The sequence below is a fragment of the Macrobrachium nipponense genome, chromosome 40 (assembly GCF_015104395.2).
Source record: "Macrobrachium nipponense isolate FS-2020 chromosome 40, ASM1510439v2, whole genome shotgun sequence".
Taxonomy (NCBI): Eukaryota; Metazoa; Arthropoda; class Malacostraca; order Decapoda; family Palaemonidae; genus Macrobrachium; species Macrobrachium nipponense.
Genome location: NC_061101.1, coordinates 41,649,452 through 41,671,483, shown reverse-complemented (window position 1 = coordinate 41,671,483; position 22,032 = coordinate 41,649,452). Strand labels below are relative to the sequence as shown.

Below are 22,032 nucleotides of genomic sequence, written 5' to 3'. Positions count from 1 at the left end.
TTTTACCTTTATTTTTCTTTTATTGAGTTTAGTTTTTTAAGGATCATTTTAAGCTTTTTTGGTTTTTAATGTAAATGTATTTAAGTGTGATTTCAGTATTTAAGTTTAACTTAGTTTCCATTTTAAGTTTTTCTTATGCTTTTATATATGTTTCTTTTATTATGTGCTTGGATTCCCTTTTATATAGATGTCCTGATGATGTGACCTATGGAGGTCAAGAAACGCCGTTGACAATAAATGCTATCAAATGGATTGTATATGTTCCTGCGCCCTTCTCCTGCCTACTATAGTACCCTTTGATGTGTGGATATATATATATATATATATATATATATATATATATATATATATATATATTATATATATATACATACATATATACATGACTACATACATACATACATATATACTATACATACATACATCATACATACATACATACATACATACATACATACATACATACATACTATAACAACATATATATATATATATAATATATATATATATAGATATATATATATATATATATATATATATAACATAGATATATATATATATATGATATATATATATACTATATATATATATATATATGCATATATATATATATATATATATATATAGCATGATATATATATATATATATATATATATATATATATATATATATATAATATATATATGCATGTATATATATATATATATATATATATATATATATATATATATAGATATATATATATATATATATATATATAATATATATATATATGCATATATATATATATAGATATATATAAGATATATATATATATATATATATATTATGCCATGTATATATATATATATCATATATATATATATATATATATATATATATATATATATATATGGATATATACTATATAATAAAAAACAATAAAAAAGAAAAGATCCCAACGGGAAGAAGCGAGTTTAATGACAGTCAGGCAAGAACTCACAAAAAACACGTCTGCATTGTATGACAGCCAAAAGCAAAGTGGAATGTTTACATCCAGGCAGGCAGATCTCCCCACCATCTGGATGGTAGCTACTGCCTAACCACCTTATACAAGAGTTTTAACAACCGTGTTCTAGCTTCATCGTAAGCAATTCCTATTGTAAAAGGACCGAGGGTCTGTATATTGTGTAAGAACAAATGGAAATTGACAGTAAAGGTTTGAAAGGTGTAACAGGAAGAAAACCTTGCAGTTACACTATGAATCAATGGTTAGAAGGTGGAAAGTAAGATAGAAGAAAGAGAATATGAAAAGAGGTACAGAAAAAGGAAGGAAGAAAAGGGTTGCAGCTAAGGGCCAAAGGCAAGCTGCAATACTTTACACCGCATGAGGTGCACTGACGGCACTACCCCTATACAGTTAAGACCTTGTCTGATGATCCAATTATAAGAAATTCTAAACAAATGGACAACTTAGCAATCTTAATCTCCAAATTGATTAATCTGACTTTCATCCAACGAGCAAAAACTGTAAACAGACAGTCCCTGGTTATTGGCAATCCGGTTATATATCTAGCGCCATAAAATCAGCGATTTATGGTGGCATAACGGGCTGAGGTTCCAGTTATCGGCAACCATAAGGGTGCTTATGGCACCGATAACCGGTTATCGGCACCATAAATCGCTGAGTTTCAGTTAGTGGCGGTATTCGCTTAATGGCACACCCCAGGGAACAGAATCCCTGCCGATAACCAGGGACTGCCTGTACAGTATACTGGAAGAGTAAAATATAATTTTTTATTGTATTTTGCATATATGTATTTGATATGGTACCTATACCCCAGAAAGAATTTACTTTATTTCTACAAACCATCAAAATGAAAATTGAAACTTTTCCCCCTCAATTTAAGAAATTCAGTTCTAACTTGCATGGTAACTAACACTATAGTACATACTTAAGATATAAATAAAAGAATACAGTTTAACTTACCTGCCACATTGATCCCATTACTGTAGCTACAATGAACTGCTTCTTGCGATTTCACTAAAACACACTCAATTAACTCCACTCTCCCTTAACTGTTCAATTTCAAAGAGTATTTTAACTACTAAGAACTGGCACATGAAGTCATTTATCAATATGTATTTACTGTTCACATCAACAACTGAGTACTACACAGTCAAAACGATTCATAAATAACACACTTAATATTCAAAACTATGATATGACTAAAAAGAAAATATTTTTTTCAGAAATGTCACAAGAAAAAACCACAGTTGTGCTAAAGACGATGGGTGGATGAATAGAACTTAGGGTCACAGGAGCATTACAACACTACCATAATGTATTTCCCACCATTCCTAAATGAAAATAGTAGTGGCAGAAACATTTCATGACCCTAGCTTCTACCTAACTGCTATTCCTTAAAAAATGACAAATTTTCAAAGACAATTTGCATTTTTCATAGCTACAAACCTGAGGTCTTAACATTATGAAAATTTTCTAGTGACTAGCTGGATCCGGTTAAATCGCAGATGAAAGCAAGGAATCTTGTGAGATCTGGCAACGTGTGTGTATATCAGGTGAAAAGTGGTCAAGGACCACGCCACAGAGTTCAGTCTTTCCCAACTCAGGATGTCTTCGCCAGAGAGAGGTGGGCAGTACAACGTTAAGACCTCAGGTTTGTAGCTATGAAAAATACAAATTGTCTCAGAAAATTTGTCATTGTTCATACGCGAACAAACCTTTGGTCTTAACAATAGGATATACTTATACTTGGAGGGAGGTACAAACATCCTAAACCAGCTGGGGGCCTACCCACCAGTCCAGCTCCGGAAGAAATAACTTCTGGTGAGGGACTGATATCCATGAGAAGCTAGATACATTGATATCCAACCACTCAAACACTGAGCAACGTACAATGATATATGGGAGAATCATTGTACTATAGGGAACTAAAGAGAAACTCTGACTGTTCAATAACAAACCAACACACCAGGGTTTGTTACCACTTCCTACTCCCCCTTGCAAGAAGCAGAGCATATGCAACCGAATAGAGGGTTGGTTATTTGCTTACCCAGCAACCAAACTATCAGTATGACTACCTTACTAACCTGTATCAGACCAATCCAGTGAATAACGTAACGTGTCTATTCCTCAACCCGCCCGAAGGAAGAAGGAAAGGTACACGAGAAAGAGTCCAGTCAACTCACTCATTCTCTCATCCACACATTCATCTTAGTTAAGATACAAAAGTGTCCTGTTAAGGAAAATGATGAGTTACACAATCTGTTGGGCAGCCACCACAGGACCCAGGGGTAATGTGTCCATAGATCTGTGGGCAACATCCTTAAGATAGAAAGAGTTCACGTGAATTTGGACTGGCGTAACCAAGTACCAGCGCTCAGCACTCTATGCACAGCCAAGTTCTTTTTGAAAGCCGGAGAGGGACCAATACCCCTAACGTAATGCGCTCTAGCCTGCACAGACGTGGCGGCAGAATCATCAAAAGTCAAGAATGCCTGTCTGATGGCTTCCCAAATCCAAAATGTGATAGTATTTTTTGACACCTCTTTCTTTGTACATCCCGTGCTAAGAAAAAGCCTAAGACAGCCTGGTCTAACGTGCCGTGTCATTTTAAGGTAGCAACGCAGAACCGTGACAGGACACAACAAAATTTTGCTCTTGAGCATTCAGTGATGGAATGGAAAAGGAGGTGAACCTATCATCGTGCACCGAGGGATTCTGGGTCTTAGCCACAAATTCCAGGACAAATTCGAAGGACACTGACCTCCAACCCCTGGTGTGCTTCACATCATAGCTCAGACCGTGCAGCTCCCCAACTCTCTTCAAAGATGCCAAGGCCAGGAGAAAAACCGTTTTGAGTGTCAAGTCCCTGTCTGATGAATACGCAAAGGTTCATATGGACCCTTCGTGAAACTTCCCAGGACCAAGGAAACATCCCACGTCAGTGGCTTGAGCTCCCTAGGAGAACTCAATTGCTCAAAGCCCTTAACTAGCAAGAAAAGTTCCCAGGATGAGATGTCGATACCTCAAGACGAAACACTAAACTCAGGGCCGCCCTGTAGCCTCTAATGGCAGAAACAGACAAATGTTTCTCATCTCTGAGGAAGGTCAAAAAGTCTGCTATGTGCTGAATAAAGGTTCTGAGTGGAGAAAAACCCCGGTTACAACACCAACCACAGTAAATCACCCATTTGCCTTGGTAAACTGCAGAGGTCGACCTTCTGAGACTGCTGGACATATGCCCTGCTGTCCTCTGAGAAAAGCCTCTCGCTTAGAGGAGATACTTGATAGCCTCCAACCGCGAAGAGACAGGGATTCTACTGACTGGTGGAACCTTTCTACATGCGGCTGACATAGATGATGCCGCCAAAGGGGAATTTCCCTCGGAACCCCCGACAACAACGACAGCAGATCTGGAAACCATTCGCCCTGAGGCCACAGAGGGGGCTACCAAGGTCATCCTGAGACTCTGTGAACTCATCAGCCTGTTCAGGACTTGACAGATCAAACAAAACCGAGGGAAGGCATACACCTCCAGGTTGTCCCAGGGATGTTGGAACATGTCCTCCGCTAACACTAGAGGATTCGGAACCACTGAACAGAATATCTAAAATTTCCTGTTGAACTGGGTCGCAAAAAGGTCCAGCATGGCGGGTCTCCCCAAACCTGGAAGAGCTTGTCCTGCTACTACGTGATGAAGGGACCACTCTGTGCCTAGAATCTGATCTCGACAACTGAGCTGTCTGCGACCACATTCGGGTTGCCTGGGATATACCAGGCTGAGAGCTCTACCGAAATGCTGACCGCCCACTGGTGAACCTTGACAGTCAAGGCATGAAGTTGCTGTGAAATCAAGTCTCCCTGCTTATTCATATATGCGGCCACTGTGGTGTTGTCCGACATGAGAAGACAGAATGACCCTCTACTTTCTCCCGAAACTCCTTCAGACCCAAAAAGGCTGCCTTCAACTCCAAGACGTTGATATGCTGCTGTTTGTCCTCCAAACGCCAAACGACCGAGGAAATGAGGCGGCCTAAACGAGGGCCCCAACCTGCGAGGGAGGCATCTGAAAACAGAAGGAAGTCTGGGGGGAGAGAACGCAGAGGAACACCTTTCAAGAGATTTCGGCTGTCCAACCACTGACGAAGGTCTTCTCTCACTTCCAGAGACAGAGGTACCTTTAATAGGGGTAAGTCCCCCACCGGAGACCAGAATTCCCTCAGCCTCCCTTGTAGAGACCGAAGATGAAGACGAAGACGGCCATTAGGGACCAGCTTCTTCAGATAAGTAAAAATTCCCAGAAGAACCTGACTGATGTGGTTTCGACAGGAAGTCGCGCGCCACCACTCGCAACTTCTCCAACCTCTGATCCAATGGGAAAACTCTAGAAACTACCGTATCGATGACCATGCCCAGGTAGAGAATCCTTTGACTGGGTATGAGGTTTGACTTCTCTTGGTTGACCACGATGCCCAGTTCCTAACAAAACCAAAGCAGACGATCTCTCCTGCAGCAGGTTCTCCCTGGAACCTGCCACAACCAACCAATCATCAAGGTACCTAAGCAAATGGATCACCTGAGCATGGGCCCAACTTGAAATGAGAGAGAAGACCCTTGTGAACACTTGAAGGGCTGTGGTCAGCCCAAAGCACAGGACTTTGAACTCGAAGACCTTGTCTCCGAGAGAGAAGCGAAGGAACTTCCTGGATGTCGGATGAATAGGGATCTGGAAGTACGCGTCCCTCAAATCTATTGACAGCATGAAGTCGCCTTCCCTCACAGCTGCCAACACTGAATGCAGGGTCTCCATCTTGAACCTCATTTTCCTGATGAAATGATTCAAGGTGGAGAAGTCGATTACAGGCCTCCAACCCCCGACGCCTTGGACACCAAAAAGATGACTGTAAAACCCCGGAGATGGACACACTTCCTCTATCGCATCCCTGTCCAGCATTTTCTGCACTTCCTCCCGGAGAGCCAAGAACTTCAGCGAACCTGGTGGATACACCCTCCTGAGCAGAGGCTTGTCCGAGAGCGGGGGAGAGAAGTCGAATAGCAGCAGATACCCCACCTTACAGACATCTACTACCCACTTTTCTGCCCCATAACCCCACCACTTGGCCCACTGGCCCACCAAGCAACCCCCACCTCCCATGGCACAGGAGAGGGAGAGGCCCCTAACCTACTGACAACCCTTACCTCTGCCCCTGATCCCCTTCTCAACTTAAAGGAACGGGAGCAAAAGGGACGTTGGTCCTCTGACCTAGGCTGAGATGAACAGGGAGGCCCTGCCGAAACCAAACTCCTTGTCGGCCTACCAGGCGACAACCTTAGTGACTGCTGCTGGGCAGGAGGAGGAGGAGGAGGCGGAGGAGCCGGACGTCTCCAAGGACAAGACTCTGACTTAGACACAGCCTGGTGCACTAATCTGTCCTTGGTGTCAGCCCGGTGCTGACCAGCTTGGTCGAGGGAACAGAAATTGAGATTTCAAAAGATCCCCAGTCCTCAAATGCCAGCAAGGACTCAAGGTTAACCGATCTTCCCATCCTGGATAAAGCCACGTCTATTCTAATCAGGAGAAGGTTAGCCCATAAATTAACACCGAGGTGTGCAAGATGCGAAACGCCTTGCCTCCAGACTGCAACACACTGGCAAGAGAGGAAGCACTCACCAACCCCTCTGGGGACCTGTCAAAAGTTATCTTGGCAATGACTGCCGACCAGAAGTCCAACCAAGAAACCGTCTGCAACATGGAGGCCGCCATAGACTCCAAAACTGAGGCATCCTGCAGAGACAAGGATGGAGCCACCGACCTCACCTGCTCCAAAGTCAACCCCAGCTTCAGATGAATGACGTCCGGGTTAAAATGGCACGATATCAAGTATGCAGAGTTTGTAGCATAGTACTTCCTATGCATCGTGAGAGGCGGGGGAAGCAACTTGGCAGAGCCCTTAGAGTGAAGCAATCCGTGCTGATCTGAAACAGAGGCGTTTACATTATGTAAGACTGACTGGACATGCCCCGACAAGGGAAGTTGAAATGATGACTTGGGATCTTGTGTAGTTCCCACCAAGGCTTCCAAGCAGGAAGGAGTGAAAGACGACTGAGCCTCAGTCCTACTCTCCAAATTGTTGAACCCACGAATGAGATCTACAACTTCTGATGAATTTAATCATAAAATGCACTTTTTGTGATAAAACTATTAAAAAAAACCATGTAGGAAAATTTTTAGTGGGTTTTTCTTGAGTTTTAAGTAACAAAATAGGCTGTTTTTAGCATTTTTATAGGGGTTCCTAACATTCGCGGGTTCTAACTATTCACGGGGGGGTCTGGTACGCATCCCCCGTGAATACGGGGTGACCACTGTACGTGCATAAAGATGAAGTGTCTAGAACACTTGAAATAGAACAAGAATCCCTCGGAGTCAAACCCAGGGAAGTACCAGGGAGAGGGGCAGGCAAACACTCCTGCTGCACTAACTCCATGCACACAACCTTCGACCTCTTGACAGGCGCCGTGAAATCCTTACGGCGACGAATAGGCCCTGGAGAAGGAGAAGCAGAAGCATTTGCAACTTGTGCACGAACATGGGAGGTTGCAAGACGCTTGCGACTCGATGCAGGGGACGAAGCTGCCACTGCAGATCACACAGGCAAAGAAACACTACCACTCTCAGTAACACCAACACTCACAAGAACATGGGCATGCTGCTCCTCATTCGCAGACGAAGAAAGGGCAAAGTCCTTATCCTTCCAACGCTTGATACATCGACGCAGTGGAGATGGGGGAGAAGGAGAGGAAGACAGCACTGGCTCTTTATACAATACATCTTCGCAGCAAACCTATCTTCTAAAACAGAGTCCAATCTCTTAAGAACTGCCTGGCTTAAAGCCTCAGACGGATCAGCAAGAGAAGGGGCCAACAACATGGAAGGGAGATGCAGCGAACTGGATGACAGAGATGACGTCACGGCAGCAAACAATGATGACACTGACAAGAGAGGCAGCGCAGCGGAGGCAACTGGGAGTGACATCATCGATATTAGTGATGACATAAGTGGTGATGCTGTCATGGCTTCCCCTCGATCCGAATGGGAAGCAGATGCCACTGGTGGAGGGATACAAAATGGGTGACTCCGTGACATCAATAGTGGGACTGACGCCATGGCTTCCCTCTGACTCGAAGCAGCAATTGTCATTGGTGGAGCAAAACAATATGGCTGACCTCAGCTACCAACAAAGACGAGGCCAGCAGGAGGGGGGAGGGCTTGGACAGCGTGTGGAGGAGGGGTGGCGAGCATCCAAGAAGTGTGTCAGCAAACCCTCCAAGGAGGGTGGACCCCGTAACCCAAGCATTCCCAAGACCACCGCCATTTTGGACGCCTCCGAATTTGAAATTGAAGAAACTGATGAAAAAGCCTCCTCCCTCTCGGGAATAAATTAACTCTCGAGGAAGAGTGGGCAACATTACATAATAAATCAGTCCGAAGGCCTCCCGACACTTACAACGATGAATCGATGGAAGAAAAGGAAGGGGACAAAGGCAAAACACTAGCACGGGGTATGACAGTAACAGGAGATGAAGCAACGGGAAGAGGAGATGAAAATCCCTCCCAAGAAGGAAGAATAGAAACTACTATGCTCCCTCTTACTATAAAATAACTTCCATTGCTCTCTAGGCCACGCACGGCATTCCATGCCGGGATTCGTTATTCTACAAATGTTAGGACGACACCTACTATGAGTGATGTGAGGATCAGTCGCTGAAGAAGCCAAAAAACGAGAACACGGGAAACCTGAGTTCCCGGGCTCACAACACACGTTGATGAGGCCGAGAAGGAGCAGAAGAAGCCATGATAAAAGCACACACATATACACAGAAACACAAGCGAAAACAGGCAATGAACCGGGTAAAGGCAGAGAGAGGTCAACCACAACTCTCGTCCAGGCGGTTAAGAAAAGACTGAACGATGTGGCGTGGGTGCGTGGTCCCTTGACCACTTTTCACTCGATATACACACACGCTTACCAGATCCCACAAGATTGCTTGCTTTCATCTGCGATTTAACTGGACCCAGATAGGCCCTAGAAAATTATCCTATTGTTAAGACCAAAGGTTTGTTCACGTATGAACAATGCTGCAATAAATGGGGTCATAAATATATTCCAGATTTCATGATGATATACAATATGATATTGTAATGATACAATTAAGTTTGTTCATACTTACCTGGCAGATATATATATAGCTGTATTTTTCCGAATCCGACAGAAATTTAAACACTTACGACACACGCAGTGGAGTCAGGTGGTTAGTACCCATTCCCGCCGCTGGGAGGCGGGTATCAGGAATCATTCCCATTTTCTATTCATAATTTTTTATTTCCACTGTCTCCTGAGGGGAGGTGGGTGGGTACTTGATATTATATATCTGCCAGGTAAGTATGAACAAACTTAATTGTATCATTACAATATCATTTTGTTCATGAAACTTACCTGTCAGATATATATATAGCTGAATCCCACCTTTGGTGGTGGGAGTAGACAGAATAGAAGATTTTAGGAAACATATATATGCAGATAATTGATATCTTGATTCCTTACCTGTTTAGCATAGCTGACTTCGTGGTTACTGCCGCGTAAGTCTGCTTGTGCTACTAGAGTTGCCACGAGGGGTAGAGACCTATATAGCTGGTTGCACTCCAGATGATCTGTCAACAGGGGCGAGACCACGACGTGACTAGACCATTGACCATACAAATGAGGGCAACGAAGTAAAAACCAAACCACCTGGCGTAGCCTACCAAAAGTATCCCACATAGACTAAGCTAATGGAAGGGAGATCCGCCGCTGGCGGTCAACCCCACAACCATAACACAAGTTAAAAACTCCCCTAAACCATTAAAGGATAGGATGAGCGCTACTTCCTGCCCCCAAAACAGTGTCTGCAGCGACGTATGGTCCGAGCGAGTAACAATTTTCGTATGTTGCTTTCACCTCCCGCAGGTAGTGTGAAGCGAACACCGAATTGCTTCGCCAATAAGTGGCGCACAAAATATCTTTGATTGCCATATTTTTGTGAAAAGCCACCGAAGTAGCAATAGCCCTCACTCGTGGGCTTTCACTTTCAGAAGCTCCATGTCACTTTCACTACACTTTTCATGGGCTTCCTTAACCGTACTTCTTAAGAAGAACGCCAGTGCATTCTTCGACATCGGAAGATCTGGTTTTTTCACAGAGCACCACAAGTTCTCCGAAGAACCTCTGCATGCTCTGGTTCTCTGCAAATAAACTTGAGAGCCCTGACAGGACACAGGACTCTCTCAGCTTCAGGTCCCACTAGCTCCGACAAACCCCTTGATCTCGAACGTCCTCGGCCAAGGGTTGGAAGGGTTCTCGTTCTTTGCTAAGAACGTAAGGACTTAAGGAACAAACTGCACTATGATCCTTGAACCCAATATGCTTGCTTATGACTTGAATTTCGCTAACCCTCTTCGCCGTCGCCAGAGCGGTTAGGAAAATGGTCTTTCTTAGTAAGATTCCTAAGCGAGGCTAAATGGAGCGGTTCAAATTGACTCGACATGAGAAACTTCAGTACCACGTCTAAGTTCCACGATGGTACTTTAGGTTGGAGAACTTTCACAGTCTCAAATGATCTAATGAGATCATGAATGTCTCTATTATTCGCTAAGTCGAGTCCTCTATGTCTGAAGACCACAGAAAGCACGCTTCTGTAGCCTTTAATCGTGGGAACGGCTAGTTTTCGCTTCTTTCCTAAGGTGAAGAAGGAAATCTGCTATCTGGCTCACAGAGGTTGAGGTGGAGGAAATGCCCTTCCTTCTGCACCAACTTCTAAAGACAGCCCACTTTGATTGGTAAACTGCGATTGAGGAGGGCCTCCTTGGCGTGGCAATCGCCGTTGCCACAGGTCTTGAAAAACCCCTCGCTCTGGCCAACTTCTTGATAGTCTGAACGCAGTCAGACTCAGAGCGGGGAGGTTTTTGTGGTACCTCTCGAAGTGGGGCTGTCTGAGTAGATCTTTCCTTAGGGGCAGAGTCCTCGGAAAGTCTACTAGGAAGGACATCACCTCCGTGAACCATTCGGCCGCTGGCCAGAAGGGGGCGATGAGGGTCATTCTCCGCTCCTTCTGATGCAGCGAACTTCCTCATTACTTCCCGAGGATTTTGAATGGGGGAAAAGCGGTAAAACGTCTAGTTCCCGACCAATTACCACAGTAGGGCGTCTACTGCACTGCTCCCGGGTCCAGAACTGGGGAGCAATACAGCGAAGTCTCTTCGTTCGGGAAGTTGCGAAAAAAACGTACATGAGGAAGTCCCCACAGCTTCCATAGCGCCTGGCATACTTCCTGATGAAGGGTCCATTCCGTCGGCAGAAGCTGTTCCTTGCGACTGAGAAGGTCCGCTCGCACGTTTTCCACGCTGACACAAACCTTGTCAGAATCGTGACGTTTTGCGACTTCGCCCAAATCAGGATATTCCTCGCGATGACGAACAGAGAATGAGAGTGAGTTCCCCCCTGTTTCCTGAGGTATGCCAAGGCTGTGGTGTTGCCGAGTTTATCTGAACCACTTTGCTGGAGACTTCCTCCTCGAAGAACCTCAGAGCGAGGTAAACCGCTGAGAGTTTGCCTTTTAGATTGATGTGCCAGGACACATTTTCCCCTCCCCTCCAGGTGCACTGACACTTCTCTCCCTCCCAGTGTTGCTCCCCAACCCGTGGAGGACGCGTCGGAGAACAACACTAGGTCGGGGTTCCGAAGCTTGAGCGAAAGTCCTTCCGCAAGCTTCTTTGGATCCAACCACCATTTGAGGTGCTTTTTCACTTCTTCCGTCAAAACAAGACCTCTTCTAGATCCTGTTTGCGTGACCAATTGCTTGAGAGGAAGAACTGAAGTGGTCGGAGGTGCAACCTTCCCAGAGAAACAAACTTCTCCAGTGAGGAAGGTGGTCCCCAGCGACTCATCCATTCCCTCACCGAGCATGTTTCCTTCCCCGAGAGGCGACACTTTGTCCAGGCATTGAAGTTGTCGTCCCGGGACTGGGAAAACGAAAGCCCGAAAAGCCCACTGAGTCCATCTGAATCCCCAGATAGACTAAGGATTGAGAAGGAGTCAGATGCGACTCCTCGAGATTCACCAGAAGTCCCAGGGACTTCGCTAACGACAGAGTCGTGTGAAGGTCCTTCAGACACCTGTCCTGGCGATGAGGCTCGAATAAGCCAGTCGTCTAGGTAGAGAGAGATCCATTATTTCCGCAAGATGGAGCCACCGCGCAACGTTCTTCATAAGAACGGTGAACACCATCAGCGCCGTGCTGAGACCGAAGCAGAGTGCCCTGAATTGGAAAATCTTCCCTTTCAGACAAACCGCAGGTATTTCCTTGAAACGGGGATGGATGGGGACGTGAAAGTATGCGTCCTGAAGGTCTAACGAGACCATCCAATCCCCCGGTCTTAAAGCTGCAAGCACGGATTGGAGTCTCATCTTGAACTTCTGCTTGGTAACGAAGCGATTCAGACTGCTGACATCCAGAACGGGGCGCCACCCCCCTGACTGCTTCGGCACTAGGAACAGACGGTTGTAAAACCCAGGAGAACTCCGGTCGAAGACCTGTTCCACTGCCTGCTTCTCGATCATTTGATCTAGTAGATCGTGAAGCACTTTCTGCTTTTCTCCCTGATACGACGGAGACAAATCCTTTGGTGTCGAAGACAGCGGGGGTAACAACAGGAAAGGAATTCTGTACCCCTTCTTGACGATGTCCAGAGACCAAGCGTCGGCACCTCTCTCTTCCCAAGCTTTCGCGAAATGTAGAAGCCTGGCTCCTACCGGTGTCTGAAGGACTTCCCTCTACACTTCTTGCTCTTGGAAGGAGCGGGAGTCTTGCCTCTGAAAGAGCCTCTTCCTCGAGGGGCTGGCTTCGAGGAAGAAGCGGGTCGAAAGGGCTTCGACTTCTTCAAAGCAGAGGACCCCAGAAGACGAAGAAGTAGCAGGCTTCCTAGAAGACTGTGCCAGAAGGTCTTGAGTTGCTTTCTCCTGGAGACTGGCAGCTATGTCCTTTACCATAGACTGGGGGAAGAGATGTTCTGAGAAAGGAGCGAAAAGAAGATCCGCTTTTTGCGCTGGTGAGACCGACTTTTGCAGTAAAATTGCAAAAAAGTGCTCTTTTCTTAAGCAGTCCGTGCTGAAATGAGCAAGCCAATTCCTCAGAACCATCCCTGACGGCCTTGTCCATGCAAGACAATACACTGGACAGCTCCCCCAGAGTGATGGAATCAGAACTCCTGGACCTGGCATCCAATACTCCCAGGCACCAGTCAAGAAAATTAAAGACCTCTAGTGTCCTGAAGAGGCCTTTAAGGTGAAAGTCTAACTCGCTATGTGTCCACGAGACCTTCGAGGAAGACAAAAAAGATCTTCTGGTGGCGGCTACAATGCTACCAAAGTCTCCTTGAGCTGAGCTGGAAGCTTAACTCCGACGTTTTCTCCCGTCTCATACACATACCAGCTTTGCCACCCAAGTCTTGAAGGTGGTAAAGCGAAAGAATCTTGCCTGAAGCTTCCTCTTTTCCATCCAATCATGGACCTTTCTAAAAGCTTGCTTCGTAGAAAGCGACTTCTTCATTCTCACAAAGCCCGAGATCTTAGCAGCTTTGGAAGACGAAAACTGAGAGGGAGGAGTACGTGGAGCTTCAGGTTGGAAGTCTGCAAAGACTGCCAAACTGCTGTTCTTCGTCCACTTCGACGAAAGCGTCACTAACTTCCTCTTCAGACACTGGAGAAGTCGGAGGAAGTAAAGAAGAGTCCCGAGCTTTCTCAAAAGAGAAAGAACGGCGAACAGGAAGAGTTCCCGCTCCGCTTGTGCTTGCGGAAGTGGAAAACTGACGTCCGTAGGCGCGCGTTTGGCGTTCCGAAGCCAATCTTACTGGCGCCGACAGAAGCGCGCTCAAACGCCACAGGTGTACACCTGGCGTCCACTTGTGCGCTGACTGTTCCACGGTGTGCGCCGAGCGCCCACTGATGCTCGCCGAGCGTCCACTGATGCGCGCCGAGCGTCCACTGGTGCGCGCCGAGCGTCCACTGGTGGCGCCGAGCGCGTCCACTGAAAACTCGCTGAGCGTCCACTGGCGCTCGCGAAACTTGCACCGAGTCACGTTCGGCGTCCACTAAAGCGCGTTTGACTTTCACAGAAGCGCGCTCTGCATCTAAAGAAACTCGCTTTCTTATCCACAAGTTTCGTATCAGCGGAAACAACCGCTTCACGAGAGCGAGAAACGAATTTCTCGCCTCCTCTAGAAAGTTGCTGGGGAGCAGAACTAACTCTAGAGGGAGACTCAAACGGAGAGAGAGACGAGCGAGGAGAGGGAGAGGGAGAACGCCTCGACCTCTTCACAGGAAGGTTGTCATCCTTACGGCGACGTGGAGCAGTCTCTCTCGAAGGAAAAACATCTCGAAGTTGCTGCTGAAGAGACTGGAGAATCTTGCTTGTAGGTGAAGCCTCCTTTTCTGGGGAGGGGCTGATCCTGTGAGCAGGGGAGAGCGGCGACTTGGGGGACGCCTTCTTGCTACTCCCAGGAACCGCCGCTTCACGCACCTTAGAGCGACTGCGGCGCTCGAAAGAAACATCTAGGGAAGACTCCGCCTCCGAATAATCCTTACGCTTCTTCTGCGGAGGAAAAAGCAGCAAAAACGCACTATCAGGCGACGAGCAAAGTTCCGGAGAACAACTTGGACGTGAGCGTCCCGAACGCGAGCCGTCCTTTTCAGCGGACGTGATGCGGTATGAGAGCTCCACCCCTTGCGCGGGGAGGAAGCTTCAGAAGAAGAAAAGCACTCCTTGAGAAGACGTGCACGCGCACGCTCCTTGGCAGTCTGGGTATGTTCGTCAGAAGCTGCCGAAGGCACGCCAGATCGGTGGGGGTTCCTCGTAAACCCTCCTTCGACTTTCGACATGCTCTCTCCCCGTAATCTGGGAGTCAAGCAGAGGTCTAGGTCTAGAGGCGAAATGAGGCCGATCTGACGCACCCTCCACTACACAAGGGGCACTTTCACTGCACTTCTCTTCACTTTTGCTCTCCAGAGCTAACACTTTTGATTCTAAGTTACGAATCGATTCAAGAAATTAGCGATAATGTATTACCTTCTACCGACACTGTCTCAGGGCCGGAGGCAACACTACAGGGGTAGGAGCATAATCTACAGAAGGAGGGTTAGCAGGAGAATAAATTTAAATCTTGCCTACCTGAAACACTCCTGGAGGAAGACCTCCTTAACCTATCTCGCTCAAGTTTCTTAAGATAGGTTTCATACGCCTTCCATTCCGACTCTGTTAGTCTTTCACACTCCTTACAACGACTTTCAAACGTACATTCATTCCCCCCCCCCTGCAAACTTTACAAACAGATGTGGGTCTACTGAAGCTTTCAGTAGCCTACCTCTACATTCAGACATGGGAACAAAATCTAGCGCTAGCAGAACTAGACCCTGACATCTTGATCAAAGAAAAATCAATACCAAATTCAATTCAAACCAAAGTCAACGTGTGCCAAGCCACCGATCCAATTCAGATACCAAAGAAAAAACAAAAAGGGATACTCAAGTAGCTAGTAAGTTTCCAAATCGGACGGAGGTGCTGCAAACAGGTGTTTCCAGCACCGGCGACAGAAAAATTATGAATAGAAAATGGGAATGATTCCTGATACCCGCCTCCCAGCGGCGGGAATGGGTACTAACCACCTGACTCCCACTGCGTGTGTCGTAAGTGTTTAAATTTCTGTCGGATTCGGAAAAATACAGCTATATATATATCTGACGGTAAGTTTCATGAACAAAACATATTGTATTGTATATCATAGAATATGTATATTGAGTGCTTTGTAACCATTTGTTGTAAATACCTACATATTGAACCACTGTTATACCTCTATATTTTATTTCATTCTAACTAGTACTATCATAAGCAACTATGAACAACTGAATGAGCAGAGTAAATACATACCCAATTAGCAATATTAAAAACTTGATAGCCCTATACAATTTCTCCTCCAAATTATCATAAAAGAATGCAGTGCTTCGCTTCATACACATGATGTAAACTAGTTGAGTAGTTCAACTTGAAATCTGTTTATTGACATTATGTACACAAGACAAGTTTCAAGCCTATCAGCACATATGCAATTAAAACATTATGAATGGAGGAAAGCTTAAATAATGCAAGGCCATGGTTGCAGAACATTTACAGCCTAAATGTTGTAGTGACATTTTCTTGTGTAAGTTTAAGGTGCTCTAATCTTATTAATAAAGAGCTCAAGAGATTGTATTTAAGACAGCAGTCAAATAGGTGGAGAAAAGCCATCTCTAAGGTTTCATATTGTGCACTGACTTTACTCAACCCCTGGGATAATTAAGTAAACAGATGTTTAGTTAAATGTGGTACTCCTGCAACAGTTTGTGCTAATTGCTTCCAGATCATAAACATACATACTTGCAAAGGATCTTAAGGGGAACTTCCAAACCAAATACTAACAACAATTAGAAAAAAACAGAAAGTTGTCAGCCACAGATGTTAACCTTTTTATAGAAACCTTTTCTGTTTTGAGAACTAATACGTAGTAAGGTATCCCTTTAATCACAAAAAAGAAAAAAACTTGGCCACATTAGTTCACAACCGATTGCCTGTTCCTATATAAAAAAAAGCACTGTATTCAGAACAGCATCTGAATACAATGACCATGAATTCTGAATAAGATTAGTCAACTGAATACTATACGTACAATGATTTTGTAGGGGGAGGTTAAAATATTCTATGGTTATTATAATTCCTATTTTTATTTTAAGCCTTGAATCTTCTGTTACAGTAAGGTAGGAGGAGGGTCCATGCAAAGGCACATACTCAAATGGTGCCAGTCTTCATTTGTTTAAAACCTTTGTTCTGTACTCAATAGTGACAATAAACATCAGAAAAATTCAGATTTTTGTTGTAAATAGTTGTCACGGTTACTGTTTACACAGATGACATAAAAACCGTGAGTTTTTTGTCAAATAAAGTCTCTTAGAGCTACCTCCTGTATTCATCTTCAGACTTGTAGTCAGGCAGCCCTCATTAACAGTGGGGGTTCCATTCCCAGCTGATGCTGCATCGAAAATCGCTGCTAACTATCAGCAATAACAGCACTAAATGGCTGCTTAACAGTGCCACAATCAAATATCGGCGAGGTTTAACCAGAGATTGGCACTACTGTTAACTAGATATTGGTGCTGCTAACCAGAGATCAGCACAGAAAAATCCAGTTAACAGTGTTGCTAGACAAGCGCCGTAAAACCGATAGCTGTTAACTAATGCCACTGTTAACCGAGGAATGCTCTATACTATACATATTAAGATACTAGTAGGTATAATGGTACTGTATTAAAGGGAATTCATTTTATCATTTTATCTTATGAAAATGGTAAAATTACAATATACTGCAATTTCAGGTAATACATGCCATGGATATATATTGAAGTTTACCCTCCCAACAACCAGCAATGACCTCAAGTGAGTCATTAGCTTTCTGACCATGCAGTGAACCCTTGTTAGGCTATGAAGAATTGTATTATAAAGTACTGTATTCTTTTCATATGGCACTGGACCCATAAAGTACTGTATTCTTTTCATATGGCACTGGACCCATTTCTTTTAAAACAATTTACATGGGTTTAGAGAAGGTAGAAGCCTCCTGGTCTTATGCAAGTCGGGGTCAATGGGAATCAAACCCCTGGTTATGTCAGGCACTGTATCCTACATCGAGGTTAGATTAGAGAATATTCCTTAAAAATGAATTTTTAAAATAAAATTAAGTTTTTTACATACCTACGAAGTAATCACAAGCTTTCGTAATCAAAACCACAGCAGCCTAAAAATATGATATTGTTATGATACAATAAAGTTTTATACATACTTACCTGGCAGATATATACTTAGCTATTTGACTCCGTCGTCCGACAGAAATTCGAATTTCGCGCACACGCTACCGGTAGGTCAGGTGATCTACTTACCTGCCGCTGGGTGGCAGGACTAGGAACCACTTCCCATGTTCTATCATATTTTTTCTATACCGCCTGTCTCCTGAGGGGAGGTAGGGTGGGTATAAATTGTATATATCTGCCAGGTAAGTATGTATAAAACTTTATGTATCCATAACAATATCATTTTTATACATTCAACTTACCTGTCAGATATATACTTAGCTGATTCACACCATTGGAGTGGGACGAGACAGCTAAATACAGATTCAAACAGGAATCACAACAATCGTTGTAGGTAATAAATAAATAAAACCTTGGTTCCTACCTGTTTAGACTGAAGACTTCATGAATACAATCCAGGAGTCTAGTCAGTCTCAAGAGCCTCAGGAGATATTGATCTATGGCTAAGAGTTCTTGTAGGTCTGCCAAAGGGGTCTTATCCGCTTACTCGGCAGATCCTGGAAGGACTATGTCAATGGGTGCTTATCCACTTACTTGACAAGAACCTTATACAAGGAGCACAACACCGATCCCGATCACCTTAACCTAACCATGTTAGTTCTAAGATTGCAAGAAGTTATCCCCTAACTCCTTGCAAAAACAACACAAAAACTTGAATCACAAACATTCGTACACTTAACAAAAGTACAAAAATAAAAAAATAAAAATAAAATTTTTTTGTACAATCTAGCTAGTAAGACATCTCTTGATTCCCTACTGACCCAAGCAAGGACGCCCGTGCGCAACAAGCATTCTAGTCAGCAGAAAAACCAACAACCGTTCTCACAAGGTAGATCTATGTACCATCCCAAAATTAAAATATCAAATACAAATTTTCTAAGGATCGTTATGTCTTCCCAGCCCCAGCACTGTATCAGCTGATACAAAAAGACCCAGAGAGAAACACTTTTCATATGTCACTTTAAACGTCCTTAAGGTAGTGCGATGCGAAAACTGAATCACACCTCCAGTAAGTCGCATCCACAATGTCTTTTAAAGACATGTTCTCATGAAAGCTAATGAAGTGGCCACCAGCTCTAAACCTCATGAGCCTTCACTCGGAGAGTCCTGAAAGAGTCCTCAGTGCAGTTACTATGAGCATCAGTATAATGCTCCTAACAAAAAATGCTAATGCATTTTTTGACATGGGTCTACTAGGATCCCGAACTGCACACCACAGGCTTTGTTTACATCCCCTGAGTTCGTTCTTCTTCTCTAGATAAAACTTCAGGGCTCTAACTGGACATAATGATCTTCCAATTCCTCTCCTGCAAGATTTGAAAGTCCTTTAACTTCAAAACTCTTTGGCCAGGGTTTGAAGGGTTCTCGTTCTTGGCCAGAAACAGAGTCTGGAAAGAAACAAATTGCCGCATCACTCTTAAATCCTACCCGAGAATCTAGAGTGTGTATCTCACTAATTCTTTTTCGCAGTCGCTAAGGACAACAAGAAAATACATTTTCTCGTTTAGATCCCTAAACGGACGCGTTGTGAGGAGGCTCAAATCTATTTGATGACAGGAATTTAGAACCACATCCAAGTTCCAGTTCGGAGTACGAGGAGAAATGGTTTTTGAGGTTTCAAAAGATCTAATAAGGTCGTGGAGATCTTTATCTTCTGCTATCTTCAAACCTCTGTTTCGAAAAACAAAAAAAGCAGAGAGCATACTCCGATAACCCTTAATGGTTGAAACTGATAATTGAGATTCCTCCCTAAGAAAAATCAAGAAATCAGCAATGTTGGTCACAGAGGTATCGGAGGAGGACAGTTTATTCTTCTTACACCATCTTCTGAAAACATCCCATTTGGATTGGTAGACCCGAATAGTTGAGGATCTTCGGGCCCTAGCAATTGCTTTTGAAGCTTTGCTTGAAAAGCCTCTCGCTCGACAAGTCTTTCGATAGTCGAAAGGCAGTCAGAGCGAGAGCGGGGAGGTTTTGATGGTACATCTCGAAATGGGGTGTTTCAGAAGATCTCTCCTGTGTGGAAGAGATCTTGGGAAGTCCACCGTCCATTCCTGTACCTCTGTGAACCAATCTTGAGATGGCCAAAAGGGGGCGACGAGTGTTAGTCTCATCCCTTTTGACGCCACAAACTTTTCTTTTTTAAAACCACTCCTAACATTTTGAAGGGGGGAAAGGCATAGGCATCTAGGCCTGCCCAGTCCACCAGCATGGCATCCACCGCTATAGCTCTCGGGTCTTCCACTAAGGAGCAAAAGTTCTCTATCCTTCTGGATAGGAAGGTGGCAAATAGGTCTATTTGAGGGACTGCCCCACATGGACCACAGAGCTTGACAAACCTGAATGTGAAGGGTCCACTGTGGGTAGTACTTGGTTTAAACCTGCTTAGCCTGTCTGCTCTGACATTTTTCTCTCCTTTCACGAATCTTGTGAGGAGAGTCACATTCTTGTCTTTTGTCCAATATAACAGCTCTTTTGTTATCTGGAACAGAGAAAAAGAGTGAGTCCCCCCTTGTTTCCTGATATAGGCCAACGCTGTGGTGTTGTCCGCGTTGACTGTACCACTTGACCTAATACTTCTGTCTCAAAAGGCCTTTAGGGCTAGGAGAACAGCAAAAAGTTTCTTTGGAGTGTTTATATGCCAGTCTTGTTGATCCTTCCTCCATTGGCCTGATACTTCTTTTGTCTAGAGTCGCTCCCCATCCCTTCTCTGAAGCGTCTGAGAACAAGATTAGGTTTGGGTTCCGAACCTCTAGAGACAAGCCCTCGTCTTTCCAAGGGTATAGCCACACTTTAGATGATTCTTCACTTCCAGAGGAATTCCGAAAGTGTCTGAAAGTTGCCCGTTCTTCCAACTCCAAATTCTTCTTATGAAGAACTGAGAGGGCGTAGGTGGAGTCTTCCTAGAGAAATGAACTGTTCTAGTGAGGAAAGGGTTCCCAGAAAGCTTAACCATTCCCTCACTGAACTCCGTTCTTTCTCTAGGAAGCTCGAGACTTTCTGTAAGCCCCGAGCAATTCTTTCCTGGGAAGGAAAAGCCCAAAGACCCCGAGAATCCATCCGAATCCCCAAATAAACTAAGTTCTGGCTGGGGATCATCTGAGATTTCTCGAGGTTTCCGAGTAATCCTAACGTCCTTGTCAGGTTCAAAGTAGTCTGTAGGTCCTCCAAACATAGTTTCTCCTACTTGGCCCGGATTAGCCAATCGTCGAGATACATCGAGATGTTGATCCCTTCTAAATGAAGCCATTTGGCCACGTTCCTCATCAGATACGTAAATACCTGAGGAGCGGTAGATAGGCCGAAAGCACAAGGCCCTGAACTGGAAGATTTGTCCTTGTACTACAAATCTGAGGTATTTTCTTGACGATGTGAATCGGAACGTGAAAGTAAGCATCCTGAAGGTCCAGGGAGACCATCCAATCTCCCTGACGTAGGGCTGACAGAACCGAAGCTGAAGTTTCCATGGAGAACTTTTTCTCCACGTACCGGTTCAGGATGCTTACATCCAGAACGGGTCTCCATCCCCCCGAAGCCTTTGGTACTAAGAAAGGTTGGTTGTAAAACCCCGGGGAGAATGGATCCTGCACTAACTCTATTGCATTCTTGTCCCTCATCGACACCAATGTCTGCAGGAGAGTCTCTCTCAGTCCAGGGTCCTTGTAACTCATCGACAAATCCTTCGGAGATGTTGCTAAAGGAGGTCTGTCTACGAAGGGAATGATAACCCTTCTGTAGGACAGACAGAGTCCAGGGATCTGCTTCTCTTAAGGGACCAGGCCTCCAAAAAGTTTTGAAGTCTGGCCCCTACCTGTGCTTGGAGGACATGGCTGCTACTTGCTCTTTTTAAAAGAGCGGAAGGAAGACCCCCCTCGCTTGTCGAAGGGCTTTCTCTTCGTAGTTGGTCGAGTCGAGGGCGCTCCACGAAAGGGCACCCTCGGAGTACGAGACACCTTCTTCTGAACAGGAATTACAGGTCTAATCTTCTTCGTGGATTGCACTAGAAGATCCTGCGTTGCCTTTTCCGAAAGGGATCTCAA

At 44.7% G+C, this 22,032-nt stretch overlaps 2 protein-coding genes across 2 annotated transcripts in view; one reads left to right on the top strand and one right to left on the bottom strand.

Annotated features, from left to right (window-relative positions):
- Nucleotides 1-22,032, top strand: part of LOC135212115 (cullin-5-like) — a 278,450-nt gene that overhangs the window by 68,802 nt on the left and 187,616 nt on the right. The gene's annotated exons all lie outside the window — the stretch shown is intronic.
- LOC135211787 (cullin-5-like) overlaps nt 1-22,032 on the bottom strand; it is a 78,576-nt gene that overhangs the window by 42,820 nt on the left and 13,724 nt on the right. The window contains exon 2 of the mRNA XM_064244998.1: nt 1,971-2,209. Within this exon, the coding sequence (XP_064101068.1) occupies nt 1,971-1,988 (18 nt within the window). The 5' untranslated portion in view covers nt 1,989-2,209. The remainder of the gene's footprint in view (nt 1-1,970; nt 2,210-22,032) is intronic.